This window comes from Nothobranchius furzeri, chromosome 16, assembly GCF_043380555.1.
Source record: "Nothobranchius furzeri strain GRZ-AD chromosome 16, NfurGRZ-RIMD1, whole genome shotgun sequence".
Taxonomy (NCBI): domain Eukaryota; kingdom Metazoa; phylum Chordata; class Actinopteri; order Cyprinodontiformes; family Nothobranchiidae; genus Nothobranchius; species Nothobranchius furzeri.
This window is the reverse complement of record NC_091756.1, coordinates 28,077,853-28,098,387: the sequence shown is the minus strand read 5'-3', so window position 1 is coordinate 28,098,387 and position 20,535 is coordinate 28,077,853. Positions and strand designations below refer to the sequence as shown.

Below are 20,535 nucleotides of genomic sequence, written 5' to 3'. Positions count from 1 at the left end.
TGGACTAGGCCACATGAATGGTTCACCCTGTAGCCCCCTGAAGCCCCACCCTGAGAAAGCCTGAGCAGTTTGCTCATGAAGAGTGACCATTCATATCTTTGACAGGTGCAGAAGTTTCCTCCGCAAATATTATGATTCCAGTGATTGTGTTAAAAGATTTAAATATAAAACATTAAGGGACAAGTTCCATCATTTCAGAAAATTTTATTCATTAGTACTAATTATCCTGTTGAACCACACTTCAAAAGCAAAGCCTGAATTTCACTAGATTTGTTTCATCAAGTCTTTAAGTATTATTACCTTTGACTGTTTGAAGTTATTTTAACAACCATTGTGGGTTACTCTTTCTTCAACAAATGGCACCAACAATGTCATCCCAGTCTATGTTCGTGGGCCAGTGTACCGCATGAACGTTTGTAGAGATTCTTGGCTCAAGACAGATTCACTTTATGTTCTGCTCCATTTCTTATCATTTTTGTTCTTGTTTCGACTTTTGTGCGGTTTGGATTTTGCTTTGAGTGTTTTGACCTGCCGAAGGCCAGTGGGGTGTACTGGTTTGGGCTTGGCTGGCTTTGAGGTGCTGGTGGGTGGGGGTGGGAGACTCTCCCCTCCAGGGCAGGCCTTGAACACGTGGACATCCTTCACCCTTTGACCCTTTAGCTCAGGAGGATTGGCACAAGTCGCTCTCACCTTAAGGTTGATTTTCTCAATCCACCTAAATAAAGAGAAAGATTCTAGTTGTTGCAGACAAAAGGATGCAATAACTTATCCATCCATCCATCCATTTTCATCTGCTTATCTGGAGTCGGCTCGCGGGGGCAGTAGCCGAAGGCGAGAGGCCCAGACTTCCCTCTCCCCAGCCACTTGGGCCATCTCCTCCGGGGGAATCCCAAGGCATTCCCTGGCCAGGTGAGAGACATAGTCCCTCCACCATGTCCTGGGTCTACCTTTAGGTCTCCTCCTGGTTGGACATGCCCGGAAAACCTCACCAGGGAGGCGTCCAGGAGGCATCCTGACCAGATGCCCGAGTCACCTCTACTGGCTCCTCTCGATGTAAATTTGCTCTCTTAAAGGGACTATATCATGCATGTTATTGTTATTTCCTCATGGAGTCACTCATGCTTTTTCATGTCTCAGCTGCTTCTTCCCTTTAGCTCTGCTAAGCTATTGCAAAAGCCTGGATGGGGCATATTTGAGTGTCGAATCCAGCTCCCTCCTCCCCTGGACTGTAAACACTAGCACCCGCCTCTCCGTGTAGCTAGCAGGGAGTTTCATCTCCACAGATGTGAAGAAGTGATTTCTTTCCCATATAGTTTGCACTAAAAATGAACCTGTAAATGTATTTTTGTCTGCAAGAGGTACAGGATCCCTGTCCAGTCTTCCTGAAGAAGAGTTTAATCTGCAGAAATGGTTGGATTTCGTTCTCGGGAGCGCTCAAAAACTGAGCCAGAATTTAATCGTGATTGCTTGTTAAATTCCACTAGTACCAGAGTGGGTCTTCAAATGGATTACTTCTTCAAACAAGTGCTCAGCGATCGCTAAATGTTACGTCAGCCACAGGGAAATGTCCTGATATTCCAGATAGCCAGTTCACCACTGCTGGTGTGTTGAAAAGCAGCTTTGCTTTCTAGGGTTACGTTATGAAATGGGGGGAATTCACACTGATGGAGGTAGACTTTCATTGCATTTCAAGGATGGAAGAAACAAACGTACCCTATATTTCAGAAACAAATTCACATCTCAGAAGTGCCAGTAGTAATGTTTTATCATATATTGTGTCTGGTGCTCTAAGTAGCATGATACAGGTCCTTTAAAGAACAAATAGAATGAAGAAACATTTTCTAGTCAAATGAGTTTTTGTGTTGGTTGTCTTACAGGCGTAGTGGCAGCAGGGGGCAGTCACACATCAGAGGGTTGTCAGCCAGGTTGATGACTTCCAGGGAGGAGAGAGGGCGGAAGTCAGGCATCTCCTCCAGCTTGTTACCCTCCAGGAACAGACTCCTCAACTCTGGACCGACACCTGCCAGGGCATCTTTGGACATCTGCAGTGTAAAAGATGACACCAGAAACAGGATCAAATCAAATAATATTCCTTTTTTTTTTTATTCAGTAAAACAAAAGTTGTGGTTTTGGATATGTTTTCTTACTTGCTGACAGTGTTTCAGTCTTCCTCAGAGCATTATCTGCCAGCTGATAAATGACACAGCTGCAGCAGGTCGGATGGTGCTCTGAGGAAGGTTGAAGTTCACAGTCGAAACTGTCAGCAGTTATGAAAACATTTCTTAAACCATAATGTTTGACTTACTAAATGAAAAAAAGAATGTTAGTTGATCACAAAAACAAAATGAATCCATTTAATAAAGGATCAGATGCGTCTGAAGTTAAAACTGCCTTAAGAGTTGCCTGCTCACTTTCTCCAGGCCCATGTTATCCAGATATAGCTCCTTCAGGGATCTCTCCAGAGGTCTGAAAGCATTCGGCCCCACCCAGAGAACTGGATTACCAGACAGCCGGAGGTCCCTGATGTTCCCTGCCCTTTCCAGTGCTTCAGTGGGCACCTCCTTTAGCTTGTTTCCCCCCAGGTGGAGTGCATCAAGATCCCTGGCCTGATCCAGAGCCCTGGGTGATATGTGCTGGATGTTGTTTCTGGTGAGGTAAAGAGCTCTTAGACCCTCTGCCCCAGTCAGGATGCCAGGCTCCAGCTTGGTAATGGCGTTATTCTCCAAGTGTAGAGCCAGTAAACCGGGCACTAATCTAAAGGCTCCTTTGGGGAAATCAACAAAGCGATTCTTCTCCAGGTGGAGATAAGTCAGCTGAGGTAGACCTGTGAATTCAGACACCAACACTTGTAAAACAAGTTCAACAAGTCTCCTACAAACTTGAATCTTCTTATGGAGGACCTTTAAAGGCATCAGGGCTGAGAGAAGTGAGTTCATTCTCAGACAAGTACAGGTAGATCAGTCCTTTCATGCCGCTGAAAGCTCCTTCCTCCACCTCCACGATCTTGCAGCGCTGCAGGTGCAGGGACACCACCTGGGACAAACCAGGGAAGCTGTTGCTAGGAATGTAATGGAAGTGGTTTCCACGAAGGTCCAAGAGGCGCGTAACAGGGGAGAAACCTCGAGGCACTTTGATGTGGCCACGATTCTCACATGAGGAGTGGTGTGTATTTGCCTGTGGACAGGAAGTGGGGGAGATAGTGGACATGAGAGACAAGGGGACACACAGAAACAAAATCAACATGTTGAATAGTTTCAATTCTGTCCTTTTTCTGTGCTTGACTCTTTCCATACCAGTTTATTTCCATTCAGTTTGCTGATGACACAGCAGTTACGAGTCTCATCGGCAGTGATTATGAAACATCTTCCAGAGCTGAGCTAGAACATTAGTGAACTTAACTTTAAACTCAATAGCTGATTGTGATCCCAGCTGGAAACCAAACACCAGATCAAACAGCTCAGTAGAGAACAGACTTTCTCTGAAGGCTAAAATGTGCAAGAATTTCATTATTCTCATGGCTTTTTACTGTTGGGCCCATCGTGACCAGCTGCATCTCTTCCTGGTCTGACAACTGCTGTGCCTGAAGCGTGCAAGAGAAATGACCCATCGGGGCATGGCATATTTAGGGTGTAATCAACTTCTTCAAGCTCCTAATAGAACGACATCCAAATTAATCTAACCCTCAGAGCTCTAGACTAACTTTTTGGCACCTAAAATTCAGGTGTACTCAAATTTATTACAGTTCCTCTGCAGCCTACTCACACCTCTTATCACCTATCCATGTTTGGGTTGCTGGGCAAGCAGTCCTAACCCAGACCCTCCTGACATGAGGGAGCTGCCACTCAGAGTCCTTCCTGGATATCTGAGCTCTTCACTCTATCTCCAAAGGCTGAGCCCGACCACCCGACGGGGAAAACTCATTTGGGCCAGTTGTATTCAAAATCTTGTTCTTTTGGTCACTACCCAAATCCCTTGATCATAGGTGAGGACTGAAATGAATATCACCAGATGAATTGAGACCTTTGTTTTTCTGGTTTTGCTCCATCGTCACCATAAGACTGCATGGTTCAGCATCCACATCAAAAGCTCCGACGCACCTGTCGATCTCCCCCTCCCTCCTTCATGAACAACACCCCAAGATACTTTAAGTCCTCCACTTGAAGAAAGATCTCTGCTCTGTCCCAGAGTTTGCAATCAACCCTTTATCAATCAAGAACCACAATCTCATATTAGGAGATGCTGATCATCACCCGAGCTGCATCCCCCTCAGCTGTGAACCTACCCAGCAGGAGTGGAAGGTCGCGGTTTGATGGACCACCAAACTCAACTCCCTCCACCTTAACCCCTAAAATTTCTGGGTCACATGAATGTAATGTGTTTTGTGCCATGGTCAAAACGTTGGAATGCTAAACTAAAACTCTGATGCTGGTGTGCATTACGAATGTGTTGACTTGTTTCAGTATAGCCTGATAAAAAATGACCAACACTGAAAACAGCAGAGCTTATTTTGTTAGGCGGACGGGGCTGGGGAGTGAGCTCAGCTGTGTTGTAAATGTGTTCGAGGGTTCTTTAAGTTTTCAGTTCTACAAAATTACAGGTGAAGCTGGAGGATTGGTAAAAGCATTCGGTAACACTTTAGTTTAGAGAACACAAATTAACCATTAATTAGCTGCCAATTAATATGCATATTAGTGGACTACTAAGTCTGAATTAGTCACTATTAAGCTATTATTAGGTGCTACTAATGATGTAATTCTAATAATAACAGGCCATAAATTAAGAGTTTTTTTCTAAATAAGCCATTCGTTAACTGAAAATAAATGGTTTGTTGCTGATTAACACACATATTAATTGGCTCAAATCAATATGTGGCTTTGGACGAAGTAATTCAAGGGGAATGAGTTATTCTGCATTAATAACCAAAAATATTATGTTCTGGTATTATATAAATAAACTCCAAACTCCACATGTTACTACAGCCTAAACAACAATCAATTAACCACTTGTAAGCAAGAATATGTTCCCTATTCTAAAGTCGGACTTTGTTCATACCTAATTACTAGTAGTTTGATGGTTATTCAGGAGACAACTTCTACAAATAAATCTTGGATTACAGCAGGAAAAAGGTGTTCCTTTAAACTCAAAGATTTATTCCTGTTTAGTCACAAACTGTAGAGTCAAAGTGTACAATGCCAGCAGATATCAACACATCTGCTTTATTGGATGTTTATGTTTCACATTTCAAATATCAAAACAATAATGTTTTCTCCTGAGATTTTTGAAAGAAGGTGTACTTTATTTTAACTATGACTGAATATCTCGTGCTGCAGGACAAAGCAAGCTTGTTTGGGGGAAACTTCACAACCACTAATATTAAAGTAGATGGGAAATGAGGAGAACTCACCTCACAGACACAGCTGGAAGGACATTTGACCTTATTTCCTGGCTCTTCAGTTGGTGGAGGAGTCACCCTGGCTGCTTCTTCCAATTCTGCCTTCAGCATGGCCTCCTGGCTCTGGCAGCGCAGCTCTGCAGGGTAAACAGCCTCCAGATTCTCTCCTGAGAGATGGGCCGGTCCACCACATGTTCCCATCAGCTTCACTCTACGACGGATTGCCCACTCCCTAGTGGTCAAAATATTTGAGCAAAAGCTGCTTGTAAATAAAGCTCATTTACAATGAAAAAATACTCTAAATTTGATTTCACCTGAGTGAACGCAGGTAGCAGTTGCAGCTGATGGGATTTCCAGCTAGAATGAGGCGTGCCAGCTTGGGTGAGCCCTGAGAAAAGGGCTGGATGACACGTAGCTGGTTATGGCTGATGTCCAGGTGCACGAGGTTGGGGGATTTAGATACAGCTGTGTTGGACAGGTCCTGCAGGGACATGTGGTCCAGGAAAAGGTGGGTCAGCTTGGCCATAGAAACCACTTCCTCTCCCAGGTATGTCATGGGGTTGTAGCTCAGATCAAGACGAGTCACCTCTGGCAGTCTGGTTATAGAAAGAGTCAAGTAGAGGGCAAAAGGTGCAAATAGATCAACTGGTAAAAGTCTGCTTTGTAAATTAAAAAAGAAAATGAAAACAGAGTAACCTTCTACACTCGTCAAAATCCTTACTTTCTAATTGAACATCTTCGGGAGCTAATGACGGTTTTCATCAGATGAATTAGAAAGTTTGACAAGACATCTATAATTATTGAGCTGATGGTTAAGGTCTATTAATTGATCATTCCTCAACTGTAACAGTCGACCAAAAGGCAGTATACGAAAACAGGAATTAAAATCACATTAAGCACACACCCCGCCCCCACCTAGTCAGCCAACCCTCGCCCCTCCAAATTTCACACTGTTCAATGGCTTCTCCTCCACTACCAACTCGCCTGAGCACCACACACTCCCCCCTCTCAGTTACATCTGATCAGGTGAGGAGAGAACTGAGGCATCGTTTGAGCAGGAAAGCGACAGGAACTGACAGGATCAGCCCCAGATTGCTCAGAGACTCTGTTGACCAGCTTTGTGAAGTGGTCACGCGCATGTTCAACCTGAGCCATTGCCTGGAGCAGGTCCCCATCCTGTGTGGTTCCAGTTCCCAAAACATCACATCCTCGAGAACCAGAGAACCACAGACCAATTGCATTGACATCTAATGAAGACCATGGAGAGACTCATCCTCACCCACCTACGCTCCGTGGTGAGCCAAGAGATGGATCCACTGCTATTTGCACATAAACCAAACATGGGGGTGGAGGACGCCCTCATCTACCTGCAGGACTCGGCGCTGACTCGCCTCAAGATGCAAAAAAGCGCTGTGAGAGCCATGTTTTTTGATGTGTCAAGTGCCCTAAAGACTATCTAGCTGTGTCTACTGTAGCAGAAGATGAGGGGTGAGTGGACGAACATCTGACTGCATGGACCATCAACTACCTCACCAACAGGCTACAGTACGTGAGGCTGCACAACTGTACATCTGATGTGGTTGTGTGCAGCACTGGAGCTCCACAGGGTATGGCGTTGACACACTTTCTTTTCACCTTCTACACCTCGGACTTCACCTACAACACCAGCAGCTGTCACCTCCAGAAGTTGTCTGATGACTTGACCATTGTTGGCTGTGTGTCTGGGGGAATGACCAGGAGTACATGTCAGTCATCATGGACTTAGTGGACTGGTGTGAGCGTAACCTCCTTCGCTTGAACACCAGTAAAAAAAAAAAAAGGAAATGTGAATCGACTTCCAGAGAAACACTCCTCAGTCATCAGTAAACATCTTGAGGTGGTGGATACTTAGGCACCTGTTCACCTCAAAAATAAACTGAACTGGTCCCACAATACAGACAAGAAGGGCCAAAGCCACCTCCACTTCCTGAGGAGGCTGAGGTCCTTCGGAGTTCATTCCCAGCTGCTAAAATCCTTTTATCATTCTGTTGTTGGCTCCGTTATTCACTCTGCTGTGGTCTGTTGGGGTGCAGGCAGCTCCGACCAAGACAGAAACAGACTGAACAAGCTAGTTGATGAAGCTAGCTCGATTCTGGGTTGCCAACTAGATTCAGTTGAGGAGAAAGGAGGATGATCGGGAAGATTACCTCCATCTTAAAAAAACCCTTCCACTCACTATTCCACTGTGGAGGCCATGGACAGCTCCAACAGTGGCAGACTGAGACATCCCTTGCGTTACCATACTTGGCTCATCTGGACTCAGCCTAATATAATTTTTACTCGTGTGTGTGTGTGTGAGTCTGTGTGTGTGTGCGTGTGATTGCATATGTTTGTTAATGTTTTTAACCTGTTATGGGAATCTGGGGTCATTTTGTAAAGCACTTTGAATAACACTTTGTTTGAAAAGCGCTTTAGAAATAAAATTTGATTGATTGATTGATTGATTGATTGATTGATTGATTGATCCCAGATGTAAAACAGAATGCTAACGTAGGTCATTCATCCCCTCTGCAGTAAAAGTGTATAATTGGTCAGTTTAACTGGTACTGGTATTATCCTGCTACACAATAACATCAATGCAATACTCAGTATGTGTTCAATACTCGTGCAGTAAATCAAATCAAACTTTATTTATAAGGCACTTTTCATACAGTTAATGCAACTCTAAGTGCCTTACAGATTAAAATGACCCCACTTCACATTCACCCCCACCCATCCCCCACCTCACACACACCTAAATTAAGAGCAAAAGACATTGGGACATTGGGTTGAGCTCAGATTAACCATAAAGCAGGAAAACATCATCAGTAGAGCGATGTATTAGTATGTCTGCGTCCCCTATGCTGCATAGTTTTGGAAACACATTGTCAATTGTTTTTGGTGGTTGAAGGTTACAATAACAGCTTACTGCTTTGTGTGAATTTCCCCACTGTGGGATTTGTAAAGTCTATTCTATCTATTTTATTATAAAAAACACAACGTGAAATATTTCAAAAATAAAATAAAGAGAGTACAACAAACAGGTTAAGAGACATAAATGTGTCAGGCTGATCAGACTGGATGAAGGAGACGAACAAGGTGAGACGTTTTAACAGTTTTATTATTTCTCTGGTCGTATCTCTGTGAGGAAGAAACGATGACTGAGATGAGAAGCCGGTCACGGCGTCTTCCATATATAGCCTTGCTTGGCTGTGACGTGGAGGGACTCCCCGCGAAGAGCACGCTGGGAGCTCCCCACGAGGAGCATGTCGGGAGTTGTGGTCCGAAGGTCAGCCCGGGAGATACCTGAGTCCTGACAGGACCCCCCGGTCCAGGGACGGCTCCAGAAGTCCCAGCGCGACCCCGGCGGACCCAGAAGTCAGAGATCAGGGAAGGGTCCAGGATGGACTGAGCCGGCTCCCAGGAGCGTTCCTCGGGGCCATAGTCCTTCCAGTCCACCAGGTACTGCCAGCCTCGACCCCTGCGGCGAGCGTCCAGGATGCGCCGGACGGTGTAGATAGGCTCACCGTCGAGGAAGCGGGCAGGAGGCGGCGCCGGAGCCGGAGGCGGGAGAAGGGAGGACTCCACGTAGGGCTTGAGCCGGGAGGTATGGAAGGTGGGATGGATGCGGAGAGTAGCCGGCAGCCGCAACCGGTACGTGACCGGGTTGATGACCCTTTGGATGGGGTATGGGCCGAGGAACCGAGGGGCGAGTTTCTTGGACCCGGCACAGACCCGAAGGTCAGCCGTGGACACCCAGACCTTGTCCCCAGGAGCATAGGAGGGACCAGGATGGTGTCGACGGAGATGCTGGTGAGCATAGCTGGTGTTAGCTCTGGTTATGGAGGCTCGTGCTTTGATCCAGGCGCTCTTGCAGCGTCTCACCATGGCTTCCGCTGCCGGAACGGCGACCTCGGGTTCTTGGTGGGCAAAGACCGGGGGCTGGAAGCCATAGCAGACCTCGAAAGGGGACAGCCGAGTGGCAGATGAGGTGTGAAGATTGTGGGACAGCTCCGCCCAGAGGAGGTATTTAGGCCACTGCGAGGGTTGAGCCGAGACAAAACAACGAAGGTACCGACCCAGCTGTTGGTTAGCCCGCTCCGTCTGGCCATTGGTCTGCGGGTGGTAGCCTGAAGATAGACTGACCGATGCTCCCATCAGCCGACAGAAAGCTTTCCAGAACCGGGCCGTGAACTGGGGCCCCCGATCCGAGACCACGTCAACTGGGAACCCGTGGAGGCGCACCACGTTCTCCAGGAACAGTTCCGCTGTGCGTTGGGCTGAGGGGAGACCCGGAAGGGCGATGAAATGGACAGACTTGGAAAAGCGGTCCGTAACCGTCATGACAGTGTTGAGGTTATTGACCGGCGGGAGACCCGTGACGAAGTCCAGCCCCACGTGGGACCAGGGGCGGCTGGGCACCGGAAGAGGTCGGAGGGCACCAGCCGAGGCCTGGTTGGGGTTCTCGGAGCGGGCACAGACGTCACAGGCGCTGGTGTATTCTTTCACATCCCTCGCCATGCCTGGCCACCAGAGGGCTCGCTGGAGGAATTTAAGAGTTCTGGAGAAACCAGCGTGGCCAGACAGGCGTGATGAGTGGGCCCAGGACAACGCCTCGCTGCGACAGGCCGTGGGGACATAGAGGCGACCCGCGGGGGTCTCTGAAGGCGCGGGGTCGTCCCGGAGGGCGTTCTGGATAGCTTCCTCCAACGGCCACCTCAGTTGGCCCAGGAAACGGTGTTCCGGGAGGATTGGCGCTGGCTCGGACGAGGGCGTGGAGTGGGTGAATTGGCGGGAGAGGGCGTCTGCCTTCTGGTTCTTGGCTCCCGGGCGGTAGGCGAGATGGAAGTCGTAGGGTTCAAAGAAGAGGGCCCAGCGAGCCTGGCGAGGATTAAGCTGCTTGGCAGATTTAATGTGGGTCAGGTTCTGATGGTCAGTCCAGATCGTGAAAGGCCGAGCGGTGCCCAGAAGCCACTGCCTCCATTCCTCCAATGCCCATTTTATGGCCAGTAACTCACGGTCGCCCACACCGTACTTCTGCTGGGTGGTGGAAAACTTCCTGGAGAAGTAGGCGCAGGGATGGAGCCTGTCGTCGGGCCCACCTTGAGACAGGATGGCGCCGGCGCCGACGTCAGAGGCGTCGACCTCGACCACAAAGGGAACTGCAGGATCTGGATGGCGGAGGATCGGGGCCGAGGTAAAGCGGGTGACCAGGTAGCGGAAGGCCCGAATGGCGTCGGGAGTTAGACGAAACAGCTGGCCAGGGGAGCCTGGTCGAGTGAGAGGGGTGAGAGGGGCTACGAGGGTGCTATAGTTCTTTATAAAACGGCGGTAAAAGTTGCAGAAACCCAGAAAACTCTGCAGTTGTTTCAGGCTGGTTGGCAAGGGCCAGTCCTTCACCGCCTGGATTTTCTGAGGGTCCATGGTTATCCCTTCGTCCGAGATCATGTAGCCCAGGAAGGATATGGACTGCTGATGGAAGGAGCATTTCTCGGGTTTACTGTACAGGTTGTGGTCCAGGAGCCGGGTCAGGACGGCGCGAACATGATGGATGTGTTCGGCCTCGGATTTGGAGTAGATCAGTATATCGTCCAGATAGGCGAACACCCACCGTCCCAGCATGTCGCGGAGGACATCATTAATGAGACGTTGGAAGACAGCAGGACTATTGCATAGTCCGAAGGGCATAACCAGGTACTCCCAGTGGCCGGAGGGGGTTATGAACGCGGTCTTCCACTCATCCCCGGCCTTTATACGGACCAGATTGTAGGCGCTCCGGAGATCCAGTTTCGTAAAGATCCGTGCCTGGGAGATGGCATCTAGAGCGGTAGTGAGGAGCGGCAGAGGATGGCGGTCCTTGACCGTGATCTTGTTCAGACCCCGATAGTCTATGCAGGGGCGAAGATCGCCTTCCTTTTTCTTCACGAAGAAGAAGCCAGCGGCACCCGGAGAGGAGGAGGGTCGGATGAACCCCTGCTGGAGGGCCTGGGCAATGTATTCTTCCATCGCTTTGGTCTCAGGAGGAGCGAGAGAGAAAAGGCGCCCGCGGGGAGGACTGGTTCCGGGTAGCAGCTTGATCTCCATATCATATGGCCGGTGAGGTGGCAGGGAGGTGGCGCGCCGCTTGTCGAACACCGCGGCCAGGTCCCGATAGGGCAGCGGCAGGTGGGGCGGTGTGGAGCCGGGGCCCCCGTCCGGAAGACCCGCCGAGGATGGAGGAGGAACGAGGTGGGTCTGGCACGAGGTCCCCCAGCCCAGCAGGCGGTTCTGGGACCAGGAAATATGAGGGTCGTGGAGACGGAGCCAGGGGAACCCCAGGATTAGGGGAGAAGAGGGAGCAGAAATGACCAGGAAATGGAGGGTCTCCTGGTGGCCTTGGGTGATCATACGGAGTGACTGGGTTCGGTCTCGGACTGGGTAGGGTTGGAGAGGCCTACCGTCCACCGAGGTCACTGGTATAACTCTCTCCAGGGGTTGTAGGGGGATCCGTAGGCGTTTTGCCAGATCCAGGTCCATGAAATTGTCCGCGGCCCCCGAGTCCACCAATGCGTTTACGTGGAGTGAGGCCTCACCATGGAGGAGGGTGACAGGAATAAGGAGACGGTTAGTAGCGACAGGGGTAGAAGAAGACCCAGACTGAGCGACCCCAATACTCAGTGGGGCCCCCCGTTTCCCGATCGTAGCGGGCAGTCCAGGCGTCGGTGGTCGGGAGAGCCACAGTAGGCACAGAGGCCCTCGCGCCACCGTCGTTGTCTCTCCTCGGGGGGAAGGTGGCCGAGCTGCATGGGCTCCTCCGCCAGCATGGGTACAGGAGCTGGCGTGGGTGAACGAGGGCGAGGCACCGGCGTCCTGGGTGGACGCGTGGATAACTTGGGTCGAACCAGAACCCGCTGGTCGATGCGCAGCGCCAGATCAACCACCTCATCCAGGGTCTGAGGCAGCTCCCTTCCCGCCAACTCATCACGGATGTAGGGTGCCAGCCCCTCCAGGAAGGCGGCCCGCAGAGCGGAGTCATTCCACTGCAGCTTGGCGGAGATGGTGCGAAACTCCGACGCATAAGCGCACACCGAGCGTTCTCGCTGGCGGAGTTTGAGAAGGCGTGTCTCTGCTCCCACTTCGCTGCTGGGGGGAACAAAGGTCTTCCGGAGAGCGGACACAAACGCAGCATAGTCGTTGCAGGCAGGGGATTTGGAATTGTAAAGCGCAGCAGCCCACTCCGCGGCGCGTCCGGAGAGCAGGGAGGTGAGATGCGCCACTCGGGAGCGCGCAGATGGGTAGCGTCCAGGTTGGCACTCGAACTGCATGTCCAGCGTGGCGAGCAGACCATCGGGGCTCCCCGTCTCCCCGTTCCACCTCTCCGGCAGGCTGAAGTGGGGCTCCTCCCTAGGAGCAGAGCGGGTTGGCTGCTGGAGTGCAGCGATCTGTTGCTGCTGATCGTTTGCCTGTTGTTGGAGAGCCGTGAGAGCCGTGGATAGACGCAGGGTGTGGTCGGACAAGGAGTTCACCTTGGTGTTGAGCTGATCTACCATGGAACGCAGCTGCACGTTCTCGTGGCGGAGACGATCAATCTCCGTCGGATCTACTCGGATCTCAGTCATCCTGTCAGGCTGATCAGACTGGATGAAGGAGACGAACAAGGTGAGACGTTTTAACAGTTTTATTATTTCTCTGGTCGTATCTCTGTGAGGAAGAAACGATGACTGAGATGAGAAGCCGGTCACGGCGTCTTCCATATATAGCCTTGCTTGGCTGTGACGTGGAGGGACTCCCCGCGAGGAGCACGCTGGGAGCTCCCCACGAGGAGCATGTCGGGAGTTGTGGTCCGAAGGTCAGCCGGGAGATACCTGAGTCCTGACAAAATGATTAAAATATACTCTAAAAACCTGGGGTCCAAAAACTATTACCTCAGTTTTGTCATCAAGTGAGATGCAGGAAATTAAAGGCGTCCATGATCTAACATCACATAAGCAGTCCACTCATGGCTGAATCGAGCCAGATTCCCCTGTTCTCACAGAGAGATAAATCTGGCATTCATCAGCGTACAGATGAAACTCAACTCTTTTATTCTCTGAATTATTCCATGCACATTTTGCTTTTTCACAAAAAGGAAAAGAAATCAAGTAATTTAGACTTGAGGTTTAAGCTTTAAACCATCACAACCCAGCTGAGGCAGCAGACTCCCTCAGTCCCCGAGCCTCCTCACCTCATCATGGTTTCTGTGGGGAAAAACTGCAGCTCGTTGTGGTCCAGACTGAGCCGGTTTAGTGTGAACAAACCAGCAAATGCCTCTGTGTCCAAGTAATTTAGTGAGTTGTGGCTCAGGCGAAGCCACTTGATGTTCTGCAACCCCTAAAGCGAGAGGAAGAAATCTGTTCAACAAGCGCTCTAATCACAGGAGGCTTTTCCGTAGACGCTTCACCTGTGTTTGAGGTTTTGAGATATTTTGTAGTGGTTGTTACCTGGAAGGCCATGTTGGGGATGTAGACCAGCTGGTTGTGAGTGATGGAGAGGAGGTTGAGAAAGCCCAGCTGGGAGAAAGCTCCAGGCTGGATCTCTTCCACGCGGTTACGATCAATCAGGAGCTGCTTCAGTGAGGACAGACCATCAAATGACTCCTGGACTCCCAAAACACAGAAAAAACTGTTTTACCCTGCCGGTATGATGGATACATGTAGTGGGGGCAACTGTCTTAGGAAAGACTGAGTGGAGAGAATTCACAAAAAGCATCAAAACTCACTAAAGCAGGATTGTAAGTTTGTGCCCACCTGGTAGAGGACTTCTATGTTATTGTTGGCGAGGTTGAGGAAGACCAAACGACCAAGGCCTCGGAAAGCACCCTCCTTTACTCTGCGGATGTCACACCTCTGCAGCGACAGGTGAGTCAAGTAGGGGGTGTGTTTAAAAGCTCCAGCGAGGAGTTCCTGGAGGTTATTACCTCGAAGATCCAACTTAAGTGTAATCTATGAAGAGAAGAAAGATCCAGAGGCTCACAAATCCTCATGGGTATGAGTGCTGAATCGCTTTGGAGCTTTTAATGACTGATCTGAACTTCCACAGAGGAATGATCATTCAGCAAAATACTTCAGTTTTTCTCATCCACTCAAGACCAAATTCATATATCTGAGCTTTGCTCAAAGGTCTCTTGGCAACATGTTTTTATAGCTACCACTGAGCCTCTGCTATGCTTCTGGCTGATATTTGACCACCCCCTTCTTTGTTGAGTTCATTCAAACTCACAGTCAGCTACACACTCGAGTGTAATGCAGTCTAGGCTCTAGTCCTGTCTTCTTGATTCATTAGTGGACTCTTATTAAACACAGTCACCTCCCCTGCTCTGATAATCCTGAAAAGCATTTCTCCTCTAAGCAGAGTACAAGATAACATCATTCCCGGTTCACCACAGTCACACTTCCCATTCGGAAGTTTCCCAATTAGAGTGAGCCCACTTCTAAGACCACAGTGACCCAGTCTGAACCTGGTTATCATTACAGAATCCTTCCTCCCTTATCCAAATATGGTCCCCTACCCTTTGTTGAAGTCCATAAAGGACCCTTGGTTGTGCCCTTTTCAGCCCTTACACCTCTGGTCACCCAACACCATTACTGACCCACTGCCGAACTGGTCATGCTGGATGTTGCAGGCAACAGAACATTTCCCACAGCGTCTCCAGACTTTGTCACGTCTGTCACACGTGCTCAATGTAAACCTGCTTTCATCAGTGGAGAGCACAGGGCACTGATGTTGGGCTGTAAGCACATCTCCCACCTGTAGACGTAGGCCCTGGTGTCTGTTTCTGACCGTTTGAGCAGACACATGCTCATTTGCGGCCCGCTGGATGTCATTTTGCAGGACTCTGGCAGACTCTCTGAGCTTTTACAAATGTATGTCTAGTTAAAACTCATTTTCAAATGTTTTGTCTATTTTGGGAGGGTGGTTAATAACGGCCCAGATGGAGAGATGCTGCAATTCGGACTTTGACTGATTTTGCTCAAAGGCTAATGTCACAAGCGACAGAACGATGACAGTGTTGTAAAAAAGATTTTGTTGTCAGATACACAGAGTTATTGAACAAGTTGTTAAAGGGTGAGATTATATAAGTTTAGGCTTCTTCCTGCTCCCTTCGAATACGCACAAAATAATTGGTCTCAGTTGTAATAATTAGGCTCGAGCAGCGAAAGCGCTGCGAAGGCCTCTTGTTTTTCCTCCGTTTATTATTTATTATTCCATGCCCGCTTTGAATGGCTTTTTTGGGGACCTTATCATACCCCAAAACTCACAATATTTTGCAAACTTGTCAGGCCTGGTGAAAAAGTTGATATTTTAAAGGTCCCAAAAAAATCGCAGACAGTGACTGAATAGCGCCCCCTACAATGTGGAAAAATACTCCCCTCCATAAACCTTAGTTTATCGTACAGTTAGTGAAATTTTGTACACTTGTACACTGGTACACTAATGTAGTGTCTCAGGACCTACAAAAAAAGTCTCTTGGAGCCAAGTGCAAAGTCGCACAGGAGGTCAGCCATTTTGGTCCAAGTACTCGATTTAGTAGTTTTTGCACACGTTGTTTGGAGAATGATGCCCCGTCGCCCTTTTCACTGATCACCTTTAAACTTCTGCTATATACTCTTAAGACATAGGGGGGAAAGTCAACTGTCGGATTTTAAATTACTTGAAAGATATGGGCGTGGCTAAGCCTCAAACTTTGATCTGTTGCCACGCCACTCTATTTTCACAGCTCCCTATTGGACTCCTTTCACCTAATCACCAGCAATCTCTGGCAAATAGCAGTAGACAAGTTGGCGTGACTTGGTGTCCAGTGCTGTCAAGTTTCAAAAAAAGGCGGGGCTTTGGGGGCATGGTGAAATTCGCCATCACGCCACAGAAATACATTTGCCTCCCATTTCGTCAGTTATCATATCGTCACAAAATTTCTGATGAGTGATCCTAGTTTAACCCCCATTAGAAATGAATGTCATAGGTTGGTGGGCGTGGCCTATTTTCTGAAATAGCGTCCCCTAGAACCGTTAAAACTGTCAGCTCCACACAATACTTTGTCTGACGATTACGAAAATGCCCATATTTGTCCCCTCTAATTTAGTCAACATAACACCAAGGTCATGCACTGTCTTCATGATGCTGTTCTGATAGCTTTCCAGAAAGGGAGGGGCTTTGATGCCATGGCAAATTCTGGCGTGACACCGTGACCTTACGTTTGACTGTAACTTCCACAAGCAGCCTCTGATCTGCAAGAGACTGAACATGGCAAACAATCATGCCCTTTAGCCAACGAGGCACAAACGGTTGGTGAACGTTGTATAATATCATCACAGCGCCCCCTACATACCTTTAAAAGTGTAATAACTCCTACAGATGAGGTCGGAACTTCACCAAACTGGCTATGTGCCATCACACGAAGGCACACCACACAATCCTGTGGTTATTGGTTGATACCACTTTAGCTCCACCCCCTGGCAGGTATTAGGCCCCGAATAATGTGTGGCAAGTGAGGGTCGGTACATAAATAAATAAAGGATAAAAAGATTGCAACAACACCACCCTGGGTTACAACCCTTCCCAAGCAGAGGCGAGGACTTATGGTCGTCGCGCCGCTGGATCAAATCAGCCTCATATGGCTGACACACCCACACGGCAGAGAGCTGACAAGGAGTACCTGGATGCAGTGTTAACCCCATGACCTTATGCGCAGCTCCATTCTGCGATCGCACGCTACAAACAAATTAAGATGGAGAAATGAGCATGAACTAACGCCGCACAGGCAACACAGGAGGGAGTGTACTTATGATTGCAGCTTGCAGTTGGAGTCTCTCAGTACCCCAGCACCTGAAGTGCCATACTAAAGCTGTCAAGCTGGAAGAGCAGACACCTGCCTTTTATTGGATGGCTCACCCCGCCCTGCAATCAGCCTAATTTGAGCCACCTGGCTCTGTACTGAGATGGGACCAGACAAGATCTGTCTGTCCCATCACACATGCATAATGCAATTCACACCAAACGCGCAAGTGTTTTGGCTCAAGATGACCCATGCAATGTTTCATTGATGCCTAATTAACAGAAAACCATCTTCAATGGCCAAAGATGACCTCTATGGGATTTAGTTGTAAATGGTCACAGCGCCCCCTAGATGGGTTCAAACTTTATTAACTTCTAAAGACAAGGTCAGTATGGCATTAAACTTGGCTTGTGTCATCACATGACTATACCAAACACATTGATGTGGTTGTTGGTTCAAACCCCTTTAGCTCCACCCCCTTTCGGCTCTCTGGTTCTAGAAAACACACAACGTCTGATTGATGTCAAAATAACAGAAAACCATCTTTGTCAACCAAAGATGATCTCAATGGGATTTTTTCTGTAGTTGGTCACAGCGCCCCCTAGATAAATTTAACCTTCAAAAACTTCTAAAAACGTAGTCAGAATAGCATTAAAGTTGGTCTGTGTCATCACACCACCAGTGTGGTAAAGATAGAGTATCCCCTAGTGCTAGATGCATAATTTAATGGAGGCCTCAGAGGAGATGCTGAGTCAGGGTGAGATGCAGACGAGGAGATCGTTCGCGCTTTCTGGTGTTAGGGTGGTCGACGTTTCTGTTCCGCGGACGTCCCCGAGTGCTCCGGGCTGCCGGGCAGGCCAGAGCGGCGCGGAGCTGCGAGGGCCGAACGACGCTTGCAGCTTTAATAGTTATTATTCTTATATAAAAAATGTTTTTCCTTTTTACTGGATTTTTGTTGGTTTGCTATATGTTGTAATGGTTATAATCCACTCCTTAATGTTCTATTTCCTTTTTTTTTGCACATTCAAATAAAGAAGTTGTACACCTTACAAACCATAGATAATTGGTTTAATGGAGCTTATAAAGCAGTCTTAAATGAGGATGTGCGTATACATCTAAATTTTAGACGTTTTTTTTCTTTGTTGATGTTGTTGAAATTGCATGTTGTCTAATTATTCCCAACATGGAAAAGAACGACTGAAATGAGTCATTAAAACTCAAATCATGTGGAAAGTCATATGAAGAGTGGTTGTAAAGTTGTGAGCACAGCTGTATACTGTATCTTTCTGTATCTGTGAGTGTGTGCGTGTGTGTGTGTGTGTGTGTGTGTGTGTGTGTGTGTGTGTGTGTGTGTGTGTGTGTGTGTGTGTGTGTGTGTGTGTGTGTGTGTGTGTGTGTGTGTGTGTGTGTGGAGAGATGAAACCTCATCTGCAGTAGCAGGAACTTGGGTCAGGTTCTTGTTCACACAGGCCACGGTGAGCTGGATCTGGTCACACACACATGGCTCTGGACACTTTCCTGTGTGTGCTGCAGGGATGCAGAGGAGCAGCAGGCTGAGCATTAGCATCCACGAGGAGTCAGGGAGGTACAGGGGGGACATCTGCCACAAAGACACAAGCAGCACCCTTTAGTGGTGATCCGCTCTCAAGCAAAGCTGCGTGTCTAATAAAAGACATCTTTTCTGAAGACTGTTTAGTAATTATGAATCCTTTCTGCTAGTCTGAGACAAGCCGAAACTAAACTTAGACTAATGGTTTGTCCAATACTGCCGTTTCTGCAGGGCTGGTGATGGATGGAGTACTGTAAATGTTTGGGTTTTTCAACATAACTCTGACAGAAAGATCTAATTCTGATTCACTGATTTTACAGAACAGGCACCATCTTTTTTTATTTTGTTATTTGAGCTTCACTGGAATGCCGTGAAACCACATTCCCATGCATGGATCAACGGTTGATCCTCAGGAATGGACATAAAAAGCCTTTCAGCTCAGCAATGTGGGACCCCATATTATGGAATAGTGCAATCGGTGCCATGGATAAAGTGACCTGTTAAATTTTCCAGATCAAATCTTTTCAGAGCTGGACCATAAAGAAACCAAAAACTTTAAATGTGACACATGTTTTCTGAAGCTGCAGGAGACAGAATCAAATATTCAGCAGCGTATTATGCTTTACCCAGTTAAATAAAAAATACCAAGGGGCCAAGAAACCGGAGCCAGAGGAATTTCCTCCATCAGGACTGTTTGTCCGAGTCCTTCTGGGAATCAGCACAGCGTACCGCCGAGGAGCTCCGCACAAAGACTCAGTGTCTTTCTCTGCTGCCTGTAGAAGCGTCCTACCTGCAGGAAAGCTTTCAGCTCTAAAAAGTTCATCCTGTAGTCATCTCAGCACATGAATGAGCAATGATAAAATCACAAGAACTAAAGATTTGAACGAACAAAATCTGCTAAATATCACAAACACAAATGTTTAAAAATCTCTAAAGTTTTCAGTCTTTGCATGATCCTTACAAAAAGGTGCGTTCTAACCCACCCTGGCTCTGCTATGGCTCCGTCCTCCTCTCTGAGTCTTCTGTACCAGGTTGAACCCCGTCCAACACCAACTCTGTTCATCCACCTCCTGTGGCTGCACCTCAGAGCCAGTTAAAGGAGCAGCTTCCCTCAAGCCAAACTGTCTTCTACATCACACGGCTACCTAGGAACGTGACCCTTAATCATTTAAATACTTCAGAAATAACCATAGACATTATGGTAATATCTGAAAATGAAGGGTGGATAGAATTGTTGGTACTTTAGTGTTAGAAAAACACAGCAGCCGCTAAAATACTGACAGAACAATAAAATATAAAGGACAAAAAAAGTCACCTTCTTGTTCTGATATTAATTTTGGTTCAACAGAATAAATAAATAAAAACAACTAATAAAACTGGCTGTAGGCAGAAATGTTTCTCCTAAAAAGAGCAACAAAAAAATCATTTTTGACCATATCCATGGTAGACGAGATGTTTCCTATGGCCAGCATCACAGGTTTCTTCCATCCTATGGTTAGTCCAAGTAAAGTAGTCACAGTGCTGTTTGGTGACCGGGTGTGTACCACACTGGACATGGACCAACAGAAGGGAAGACCTTCTCCAAGCAGCTTGCTTGACATAATATCTCAGACGTTTGTGATCCAGTAGACAACCTCTGCAGGTGTGGTGGACACAAGAGGAAAACCGATCACTGACTGTTAAAACCTGGATGGCTGGGAGCTTTCTACAGCTGAATGAAGATAAGACTGAGATCCTCATCTGTGCCCCAGACAAGCTGGTTCCCAAAGTCAGAGACTCTCTTGG

The 20,535-nt window shown here is 48.0% G+C and overlaps 1 protein-coding gene across 2 annotated transcripts; it reads right to left on the bottom strand.

Annotated features, from left to right (window-relative positions):
• Positions 1-296: 296 nt before the first annotated feature.
• chadlb (chondroadherin-like b) lies at positions 297-19,866 on the bottom strand. Of its 2 annotated transcripts, none has more exons than XM_015963640.3 (11): positions 19,734-19,866; positions 18,625-18,801; positions 14,176-14,370; positions 13,870-14,025; positions 13,614-13,759; positions 5,707-5,988; positions 5,405-5,624; positions 2,901-3,174; positions 2,412-2,824; positions 1,876-2,042; positions 297-715 (listed from the first exon to the last, which is right to left on the bottom strand). In XM_015963640.3, exons 2-11 carry the CDS (start codon positions 18,799-18,801, stop codon positions 448-450), a joined length of 2,298 nt encoding a protein of 765 aa, XP_015819126.1. In that variant the 5' UTR covers positions 19,734-19,866; the 3' UTR covers positions 297-447. The 2 variants fall into 2 exon arrangements, with proteins under 2 accessions (XP_015819126.1, XP_054605018.1); XM_054749043.2 differs by lacking the exon at positions 19,734-19,866 and adding an exon at positions 19,541-19,708.
• Between the last annotated feature and the right edge of the window lie 669 nt (positions 19,867-20,535).

What these genes read in the sequence shown, in the direction of transcription:
- chadlb (XM_054749043.2), bottom strand. Translation starts at nt 19,573, where the DNA reads ATGAACTTTTTAGAGCTGAAAGCTTTCCTGCAG. An exon ending in ACATAGAAGTCCTCTACCAG is followed by an intron (nt 14,026 to 14,175) that starts GTGGGCACAAAC and finishes TTGGGAGTCCAG; the next exon opens with GAGTCATTTGATGGTCTGTC. An exon ending in ATAACATGGGCCTGGAGAAA is followed by an intron (nt 2,043 to 2,411) that starts GTGAGCAGGCAA and finishes TTTACACTGCAG; the next exon opens with ATGTCCAAAGATGCCCTGGC.